The sequence below is a fragment of the Alosa pseudoharengus genome, unplaced genomic scaffold (assembly GCF_046254945.1).
Source record: "Alosa pseudoharengus isolate Yale_2024_CS ecotype anadromous, Long Island Sound unplaced genomic scaffold, YU_APseudo_1.1 YU_APseudo_1.1_scf_6, whole genome shotgun sequence".
Lineage (NCBI taxonomy): Eukaryota > Metazoa > Chordata > Actinopteri > Clupeiformes > Clupeidae > Alosa > Alosa pseudoharengus.
In genome coordinates, this window is record NW_027468848.1 from 4,877,750 (window position 1) to 4,887,871 (window position 10,122).

At 45.8% G+C, this 10,122-nt stretch overlaps 2 protein-coding genes across 3 annotated transcripts in view; both read left to right on the forward strand.

Moving 5' to 3' along the window:
• Positions 1 to 1,895, forward strand: part of ak8 (adenylate kinase 8) — a 30,521-nt gene extending 28,626 nt beyond the window's left edge. Inside the window, exons 12-13 of the mRNA XM_076270288.1 lie at positions 813 to 893; positions 1,309 to 1,895. Of these exons, the coding sequence (XP_076126403.1) occupies positions 813 to 893; positions 1,309 to 1,570 (343 nt within the window). The 3' untranslated portion in view covers positions 1,571 to 1,895. The remainder of the gene's footprint in view (positions 1 to 812; positions 894 to 1,308) is intronic.
• Positions 1,896 to 5,343: 3,448 nt separating this feature from the next.
• Positions 5,344 to 10,122, forward strand: part of ddx31 (DEAD (Asp-Glu-Ala-Asp) box polypeptide 31) — a 13,998-nt gene continuing 9,219 nt past the window's right edge. For both annotated transcript variants that reach the window (XM_076270390.1, XM_076270391.1), the window contains exons 1-13: positions 5,344 to 5,409; positions 5,799 to 5,917; positions 6,086 to 6,666; positions 6,987 to 7,062; positions 7,200 to 7,243; positions 7,378 to 7,448; positions 7,619 to 7,683; positions 7,783 to 7,827; positions 7,967 to 8,008; positions 8,257 to 8,321; positions 8,425 to 8,544; positions 9,003 to 9,109; positions 9,575 to 9,840. In XM_076270390.1, coding sequence (XP_076126505.1) covers positions 5,816 to 5,917; positions 6,086 to 6,666; positions 6,987 to 7,062; positions 7,200 to 7,243; positions 7,378 to 7,448; positions 7,619 to 7,683; positions 7,783 to 7,827; positions 7,967 to 8,008; positions 8,257 to 8,321; positions 8,425 to 8,544; positions 9,003 to 9,109; positions 9,575 to 9,840 — 1,584 coding nt within the window. In that variant the 5' untranslated portion in view covers positions 5,344 to 5,409; positions 5,799 to 5,815. The remainder of the gene's footprint in view (positions 5,410 to 5,798; positions 5,918 to 6,085; positions 6,667 to 6,986; positions 7,063 to 7,199; positions 7,244 to 7,377; positions 7,449 to 7,618; positions 7,684 to 7,782; positions 7,828 to 7,966; positions 8,009 to 8,256; positions 8,322 to 8,424; positions 8,545 to 9,002; positions 9,110 to 9,574; positions 9,841 to 10,122) is intronic.

Here is a 10,122-nt window from a genome sequence, read left to right on the forward strand (position 1 = left end):
GGATCAAAAGAGTATACTTACACTTATATATAAATATATACATTCCCAGGAGAAAATAGGCTACTTGGACACCAACATTCCCATCAGAAACACATGATATCAGTCCACAGTACCCCAGTGTTGCACAGAGGCCCTCAGTGTGTTTGTAAAACACTCCAAAATGGAGCACCGTTATTGTCTGCATGCACAGGTCATTGGTCAGGGGGGAAGAATCTGTAAGTATTGTCTGAAAGGTCTTTCATAGAAACAGAAAATCTGTTGTGTATTGGGTAAGGGTTGCTAGTGGCTGGGCTAGCCTCCAGTAGCTGATGGGCGGTGGCAGTGTATTGGCTAAGGGTAGCTAGTGGCTGGGCTAGCCTGCAGTAGCTGATGGGCGGTGGTAGTGTATTGGCTAAGGGTAGCTAGTGGCTGGGCTAGCCTGCATTAGCTGATGGGCAGTGGTGGTAGTGTGTTGGCTAAGGGTAGCTAGTGGCTGGGCTAGCCTGCAGTAGCTGATAGGCGATGGTAGTGTATTGGCTAAGGGTAACTAGTGGCTGGGCTAGCCTGCAGTAGCTGGAAAAGTCGTGGGTTTGATTTCTGGCTGCCACCGCTGTCCCCTTGAGCAGGACACTTAACCCTGGCTGGCTCTGTGGAGACTGGGGCTGTAATAATTGATGTGTGTAAGTGGCTTTGGACAAAGCGTCCGCCAAATGAGTAAATAATAATAGAGGATCAGCATGTGATGCAGATATACTGTATGTTGTCTTCTTGTTAAGTTTTATCAGTGTTCTTCCTTGACGAGTTGTGTTTTATCACATGTTGTGTTTTACCAGAGTGTTCTTCCTGGACATGACTGACGATGTGGCAGTGGAGCGCCTGTCCCTCAGGGCCGTTGACCCAGTCACAGGAGAGAGGTGAGAGGTCAAGAGACGAGCCTCAGCTGGCACGCAAGTGGGAAATCACTCCTGATCGTGTACTCCTGCTCTGACTTTAAATTATGTATTTTATCACCTTTGATGATGTGTGGCATGTCTGTTATTTGTTGTTTTTTGTGGTATATTTTTTACAAATTTTTGTCCCTAATGCCTTTATTTATTATTGTCTGTAATTGTCTGTTTTCTGACGGTGTAGAGCACATTGAGTTGCCTTGTGTATGAAAAACTCTATCCAAATAAAACTCCCTTGCCTTGCCCTCCTACCTTGCCTTGAACCCCTCCCTTGCCTTGCCCTCCTACCTTGCCTTGCACCCCTCCCTTGCCTTGGCCTCGGCCTCGTGCCTTGCCTTGCCTTGCCCGCCTCCCTTGCCTTGCCTTGCCCCCGTCCCTGCAGGTACCACTCTCTGTACCGGCCAGCCCCCAGCTCCGAGGTGAAGGCCCGTCTGGTGTTCGACCCGCGGGACAGCGAGGGCCGGGTGCGCGCGCGCCTCCGACAGTACTGGGAACAGGTGGCCATGCTGCAGGGCTTGTACCCCAACGCCATCCACATCAACGCCGACCAGGACCCCCACACCGTCTTCGAGTCCATCGAGAGCCGTCTGGTCGGACGCCTCCCCATGACCCTGATGGACGGGCAGCAGAGCCAATCAACATGAGCCAATCCCAGCTCTGGGCCCCGTGATCCCACCCCCCTGCTGTGCCCTCGTGTGACATCACAGCCCCCACACCTCCCTGGCATGAGGAGAGAGGAGCCGCCTGCAGCAGCTCTGTTTGTGATAATAAAACTCTTTTACTAAGCAAATGAGTCCTAAATGTTCTAAAGGCCGGCCGGGGCAGACTGGTGCGGGCTGAAAGCCCCACGCTGGTCTTCTCTTACACGCGCAGAGCGGGGGGCAGGTGGCTCTGATCTGCCCTGCTTTGCCCCAGTCTGCGGATCAGATGACGGGGGGGCTTTTGTCCTGCTTTACAAGGGGCTTATTAAACAAACCCAAATAAACAAAAGAGCTCTCCAGAGAGCCTGGCCCTTTCAAGTTGATCCTCTCCCTAATACCCCCTCAGCTACTTGCCCCTACGCTCCCAGGGGTGCCAGGGGCCACATTAATTATGAGTTTGTCTAATTAATGTGCCAGTAAAATGCAGTCTGCTCAAGCCTGCTTTAGTTCTGCCTCAGCAGGCAAATGCTTAGGATCTCTGTTTTGATTATTAGAGATACACCCACTGCTCTCTCTCTCTCTATCCTCCCTTCATATCTTAATCTCCCTCTCCCCTTCACACCCCATCTCTCTTCATCTCCCACCTCTCTCTCACTCTCTTTCTCTCTCTTCCACTCTCTTTCTCTCTCTTCCACTCTCTTTCTCTCACTCTTTTTGCTCTTTTTGTTCTTGCTGACATTCTCCACTCCCTCATTCCCCTTTTCTGCTGAAGAATCAAATCATTGTAATGTGAGTGAGACGTGCATTGTAGTGTAATTAGCACAGTGGTCCAGCAGTGTAATTAGCACAGTGGTCCAGCAGTGTTCCTGGATGAGCCTGCTGTATGTATAGCACACCTCAGGTGCACATTGCTGATCTTGTTCTGTTGAATTGATCAAATCCGATATGTTCACCATCTATTCTACATCTGCCAGCTAAGTCAACTCAAATGAGTGACATTTGTTTCATGTAATATTTCCCAGTCATGTAATATGTTCATCAACAAAGACACACACACACACACACACACACACTCACACACACACACACACACACACACACACACAGAGTGATGTGAAGAATATGAAATAAACAGGTGTGTGAGGAGGTCATGGAAATTCATTTGTTTTTGTCAGGAATTTTACATTTTACTTACAGTGGGAACTCAACTCACTAAATCTCAATAAACAAGTACAAAAGAAGTTACAGTATAGATGATACATTACCAGTGGGGAGACCAGATGGGTTTATTGATTCTCAATAGTCTGCATGACTGTGACATCACAGATGGAGCAGACGTGATCGGTAATCATAAATAAAGAATGTAGCATCACAATGGATACTGAATGCAGCATCACAGAGCAGATAGTCGTATTCAAGTTTATTTATATAGCACAATTTAAAACAACCTGTGGTTGACCAAAGTGCTCAAAAAAAAAAAATAGATAATAGAAGACAAAATGAATCAAGACACAAAAAAAGCACAACAGGAAAATAAAACTAAAATAATATGTTCATATATATAGCCTATAATTACATTCCACAATTCATTTAAAAGCCATTAATAGCATATGTTCTTTTAACTTGGCTTTAAAAGCACCAATAGTTGGTGTAAATCTAATGTGAAAAGGGAGGTTATTCCACAACTTGGGCCCAGCTACTGAAAAAGCACGGTCACCTTTATTTTTTAGACGACTCTGAGGTACTGAGAGCAGTAGTTTATCTGATGACCTCAGAGTTCTGGGAGGGCAGTGAAAGTGTACAAGCTCACTTATGGGGAGCTTGTCCATTTAAAGCTTTAAAGACAAAAAGAAGAATGTTGTAATCTACTCTAAATTTCACAAATTTCACCATTGCAGAGATTTAAAAACTGGAGAAATATGTTGTGTCTTTTTAGACTTGGTGAGCAGCCTTGCAGCGGCATTTTGCACCATCTGAAGTCGGGATAGAGTGGACTGACTGACACCAAAATAAAGGGAGTTACAGTAGTCCAGGCGGGATGAAATAAAGGCATGAATCAATATCTCAAAGTCTTTGAAAGAAAACATAGTTTTGGCTTTACTTAAGATTCTAAGGTGGTAAAAAGATGACTTGACAACAGCATTAATCTGTTTCTCAAATTTTAAATCAGGGTCAAGTAGAAAGCCAAGATTTCCTGCATAAGGTTTTACATATCTGGCAAAAGACTCTAGTTCACTAATTGCATTATTTGCAGCTTTATGTGAACCAAAAAATAGAATTTATGTTTTGGATTCATTCAGTTTTAAAAAATTGGTCGACATCCATTGTTTAATCTCTTTTAGGCAATCAAGCAATGGGTTTAGAGCACCAGAGGAACCACATTTAAATGGGAGATACAGTTGTGTATCATCCGCATAGCAATGATAGGATATACCGTGCTTTTTCATAATTTGACTGGCAACATGTACAGTGAGAATAAAATACAACTAAGCACTGATCCCTGTGGAACACCATAAGATAAGGGGGCAGATGAAGATGAAGTATTATTGAAAGAAACTGAAAAGGTTCTTCCTTTTAAGAAGGAGGCAAACCATTTCAGTGCAGTACCTGAAAATTCAACCCAGTGCTCAAGGCGCTCTAAAAGAATGCAGTGATCTACAGTGTCAAAGGCGGCGCTAAGATCTAGCAGCATAAGTAATGCACAGTTCTTTGAATCCACAGATAACAAGTCGTTAGTGACTTTAAAGCAGATTCCGTGCTGTGTTTAGGTTCGGAATCCAGACTGGAAGATGTCTAACATCTCATGGGATGGGGTGTGATCTCACCTGTTTTTCATATGGATCTCACAAGAAATAGTACATGATGTCACAGAGACAATGGAATGCCACTGTGACATCACAGTGTAATGGACCAGATAGAAGACCAAGGTTGGCATCCCAGAAGAAATGGAATGTGATGTCACAAGATGGCTCTGACTGGTCATTAGTTTCCATGGTGTCCCTGGTCCCTAGCCTTCCCCCCTGGCCCCCATCAGATGAGCGTTGAGGTCATGGCTCAGCTCCACTGGCCCATGTCCCTCACACATGTAGCCTACATGATCTTTAACAACGGCCTCCCTCTCTGACCTGCTAATTAAAACTAATTTCACATCTGCCAGAGATCCCTCTCATTGCTCCTGCATCTCATCAGGAGGGCCTCTGGGGACCGACTCAAGTCCCTCTCTTCTGAATAATAAGCACAGCTCCAGCAACCACTTTAAAGACCAGCTGCAAAATACAAAAATAAAACCATATTTACATGGAAAGGCCTAAGCAATGACAAATGTATTGGACATTTCATTTCAATGACAAAAAGGAGTGAGAAAATGAAATATAATGCTAGTCTTATCAGAAGTAAGTAATGATAAGCAGGACCACCGAGTATGAAATGTAAGCATAATGTAAGCAGTGTGAAATACCACAGAGGAGAATTTAATATGGTACATTACCACATTTCACTATGATCCATGGCAACATAACAGTTGTAGACTGTTTGTGTTTTACTTTAAAATGATGATGCATATTCAGTGGTTGAATTTTTGAATGTGAAATCACAAAAGTGGTTGATTGCAGTTCTGCATCTCAATGAATTTGATAGAAGAGGTTGATCATTTCAGAATCACAGACCATTTTAAATGGAAATGATACCGATAAATAAAACTCTTATTTTGAAACATACCACTGCAATCTCATGAGAACTTGTATTTTGAAATTGTTACTACAAGGAAAAGCCGGAAGTTTGCTTTTGACGTCAACCGGACAGCATGGAGTTGTACTGTGGACATGTGAAACATTGAGAGCGAGGTGAAAATAACTTGTAGTGTCCTTATTAAGTAGAATTTTCTCACGTTGTGTTATATATATTGGCTTATTAGTGCAAGACAGTTACAACATATCTGTTGCAGGCTATTGGTGAATAGTTAATGGTTATTAGCTACGTAGCCTACACGTGAGTTTAACCTAACGTTAACGCTACTGTTCTTTCCAAATGGTGATGTCCATCTGTTTCTGTTTCATAAATGCAATGTTTACAAAAGTAACACGTAGATAACCTAATCCTGTAGTTAGTTAACTTGTTGTGTTAACTTTATTCCAGCTTATAAATGAGTTGTATCTCTGTTAGCATCTTTTTACGTAGCCTACACATGTAGCATCATCAAAATGTAAACGTCAGCGTTGTGGTTGTGTTTCAGACAGTTATACGAACATCATGGCAGATCAAACTTTGATGATCAACTTTTCGACCCCTGAACATTTTAAAGCACCCAAGACCTATCGGGGCTCTTTTAAAGCGCGTGACAAGTGGGCACAGGTACATTAATACATGTAGCAGCTACAGTATTGTTTACCGACACCACTCAATTCGGCAAAGACTCTCTTTTCAGCGATGTCGGAGAGGGTAATTATAAGCTTTTCTGTCAGAGATGTGTATGTACATGTGTGTGACTGTATGTGTATGTGTGTGATGTGCTCCTCACAGAAAAAGCAGGCGGCTGCCTTGAAACGCAAGGCTTCAGGAGAACACCCTGCCCCGCCATTCAAACACAAGAAACCTCGTCATTCAGACCAGACCCCTGATTCACAGCTAGCTCCTCTCAGCCCGAAATCTCCTCAGAAGCATAACAGGAACTCCCAATCAGAACAGACTTCCAAGCATCAGAGTGCACCCCTCAGCCAGAAATCTCCCCAGAAGCACAAAAAGCATTCTCAGTCAGTCCAGACCTCCAAGCATCAGAATGCATCTCCCCAGAACCGCAAAAGGCATGTTCGGTCAGAGGAGGCCTCCAAACCAGATGCACCTCTCATCCCCAAATCCCCTCCAGAACAGAAGAAACCTCCTCAGTCCGACCCGGACCAGGAAAGTCCTGGATCCCCTGGTCCTCAGACGCCCCGTTGGAAGCAGCCCCGGGGTGGGCAGGGTCCGCAGGGGAAGAGGAACACTCCTCAGCGGCCGTCCGACAGGAAGCGCAGCGATGGCAGTGGGACCGCAGCGGGGGGCAAACCCGTCATCAAGACCTCCAGCCTCTTCAGAAACAACCCCGACATCCCCAGCGTCCAGGCGTAAGGCCCTCTCTCTCGCCTTTACACGTGTGTGTGTGTGTGTGTGTGTGTGTGTGTGTGTGTGTGTGTGTGTGTGTGTGAGGATATCATGAGGATGTGAGGAAGTCCAGTAATGGATATATGATAACATCTAATGTTTTATACATTGAGTACATATAGAAATGTCATGAGTGGCCATGCATGCATTTGTGGAGTTGAGGAACTTGATGAGCTGAGTGATCTGTGAGAGTGACTCTTGCTTCTTCTGTGTGTGTATGTGCGTGCACATGCGTGTGTGTGTGTGTGTGTGTGTGTGTGTGTGTGTGCGCTTGTGTACACAGTCCTAGTGTGACCCAGCTGAAGGAAAAGGTTTTCACCAGCGACTCCTTCTCTGAACTGGACCTGCATCCCCACCTGGTGAGATGGTTACTCCTCACCCTCCTCTTTTTAATCACTTCCTCCTCTCTTTAATCACTTCCTCTTTGCTAATCACTTCCTCCTCGCTCAGAGGTTCACCTGTGACCTGTCTTTCTCTCTCTCCTCACATCCTTCAGGTGGCAACACTCAACAAGGTCCTGAATGTGACCAGTATGACCAGGTAGGATCCACATCAGTGACCGCTGTCTGTCCAGCTCGTTTCACCTGTGTGCACATACCGTCTGTGTCAGGCTACACCAGCTCTGTGTATATTGAGACCATGTACCATTAATGTGTTTTTGTCCTTGTTCGTAGTGTCCAGAAACAGACCATTCCTGTGCTACTAGCAGGAAAAGATGCAGTGGTGCGCTCTCAAACCGGTTCAGGTGAGCTGAAACTGAAGCTTCATTATCACATGTCCTCCATTCGACATACATCACAAATCCAAAGCTCCACATGGGTTCTGTGTTCAGTGGCTCTTCTGTGGCCTGTTGGCTGTGTTTAGCTGTTCGTGTTGATACTGATCCCCACTGTAATTCTTCTTGATCCTCTGCAGGGAAGACATTAGCCTATGGCATTCCTATTGTGCAGTCGCTACAAGCAGTAGAACCCAAAATTAAGGTAAGCAGAGCTTAGTGTCATTGGTGTCTGTGTTTGCTTTTTTGAGTTGATGGAACATACACGTACAAACTCTGTTATAACAGCAGCCATCTTTTACAGCGAGGAGACGGGCCCCTGGCTGTGATTGTGGTCCCTACTAGAGAGGTAGAGAGAACACACACACACACGCACACACACACACAGTCCTTTTAGATGTAAGACATTAAACACTCCCAGCAGTATTTAACACTGCTCGTGGTGTGTGTGTGTTTGAATTAATGTGTGTTGTGTTCCCTCCTGGCAGCTGGCCCAACAGAGCTTCCAGATCTTCCAGAAGCTTCTAAAGGTAAGATGGAGCACCTCAGGGCCTACATCAGCGTTTCCATGTCCTATACTCTCCCTCCCTCCCTCTCCTCTCCTCTCCTCTCCTCTCCTCTCCTCTCCTCCATTGTTTGTCTCCTCACTCTCGTTTGTTCATCTCTCTCTCTCTCTCTCTCTCTCACCCTCCTTCTCTCTCTGTCTCTCTCTCTCTCTCTCTCTCTCTCTCTCTCTCTCTCTCTCTCTCTCTCTCTCTCTCTCTCTCTCTCTCTCCAGCCATTCACATGGATTGTTCCAGGAGTGTTGATGGGAGGGGAGAAGAGGAAAGCAGAGAAAGCCAGGTGAGCAGCTAGAGCTGCGGCCTAAATATCATGAGTGATCAGCAAGGGAATATCAGATACTGCATGTCTGAGTACTCAAATGTTTGTGTGTGTGTGTTTTCAGACTGAGGAAAGGCATCAACATCCTGGTGTCCACTCCTGGACGACTGGTTGACCACATAAACAACACACTCAGCATTGTCTTCAGCAGTGTGCGCTGGCTCATCCTCGACGAAGCTGACAGGTGTGTGTGTGTGTGTGTGTGTGTGTGTGTGTGTGTGTGTGTGTGTGTGTGTGTGTGTGTGTGTGTGTGTGTGTGTGTGTGTGTGTGGCAATATCTCAACAGATATCTTATCACTGTAGCACTGTAGAACATTACCTCTTTATTTACGGAGGAGCATGTGTAGCTGATGTGTGTTTGATTGTAGGTGTTCTGTGTGTATTGTGTGTATTTGTTAGTTGTTGGTGTTGGTGTGTGTGTGTATGTATGTATGTATGGATTTATGTGTGTGTGTGTGTGTGTGTGTGTGTTGGGTGCATTTGGTTGTAGTTTATGTGTGTGTGTGTGTTGGGTGCATTTGGCTGTATTTGATGTGTGTGTTGGGTGCATTTGGCTGTATTTGATGTGTGTGTGTTGGGTGCATTTGGTTGTTGGTGTGTGTGTTGGGTGTATTTGGTTATTGATGTCTTGTGTTTCTCCAGGACTCTGGATCTGGGCTTTGAGAAGGACCTGGCGGTCATCTTAAATGCCCTCAATGGTGGAGGTTCCCCCAGGCAGAATGTGCTGCTCTCTGCTACACTCACCGAGGGTAAGAGACGCCCCTAATCCAACCTGAAACGGACAAACCTCACTGAGTGTAAAATACGCCCCTAATCCAACCTGAAACGGAAAAACCTCACCGAGGGTAAAATACGCCCCTAATCCAGTCTGAAACGGACAAAGCTCAGACATTTACTCAGACATATCCTCTTAAACTTGAAGTAACCAAGACCCGCTCATAACAGGTGTGATGGTGTGATGCCAGGTGTGATGGTGTGATGCCAGGTCTACTGAGGGTCTAACACGCTGCCTGTTACCCAATTCTAATTGCTCAAGAGGCATTTACACACCTGAGAGTAGTGCGTAGGACGGCATAGAGACACAGTGGATTGACAGCAGCCACGGTCTTTGACAGTTGATTTTGAAATGTCATTTCATTCCTAATTCCCTCCCCTGTAGCATTGAGTCTCCTTCTCTCTAGCGTCTGCTTCTGAGCTGGGTCTCTATGTTGCAGGATTGTCTCGACTGGCTGACATCTGCATGCAGGACCCCGTGAGCGTGCACGTGTGTGAGGACGGCGGGAGCGCGCACGTGCCCATGTGTGAGGGTGGACATGAGGAGGCCCAGGCTGCCCAGGTGTGTGAGGGTGCGGAGCAGGCGGAGCAGGCGGAGCAGGCCGAGAGGTTCGCCGTGCCCGAGAGCCTGCAGCAGCACATGGTGGTCGTCCCCAGCAAGCTGCGCCTGGTCTGCCTCGCCGCCTTCATCCTGGCCAAGTGCAAGGTGTGTGTGGTGTGTGTTGTGGTGTGTGTGTTATGGTGTGTGTGGTGTGGTTTGTGTGGTGTGTGTGGTGTGTGTCTGTGTTGGTAGTCTTCTGGGTCAATAAAGGATCTTAGTGTGTTTCAGTAATCTAACAAGCTCCTCATGCTTGTATAGTATGATTGTACTTTTTTATCATTTGATTAATTAAAAATTAAAATGGGTAAATGTCATGTCACATCTGTCAATTAAAGCGATGGTTCGGAGTAATTTCACTGTAGGGTCCTTTGCACCATGATCCCAAGC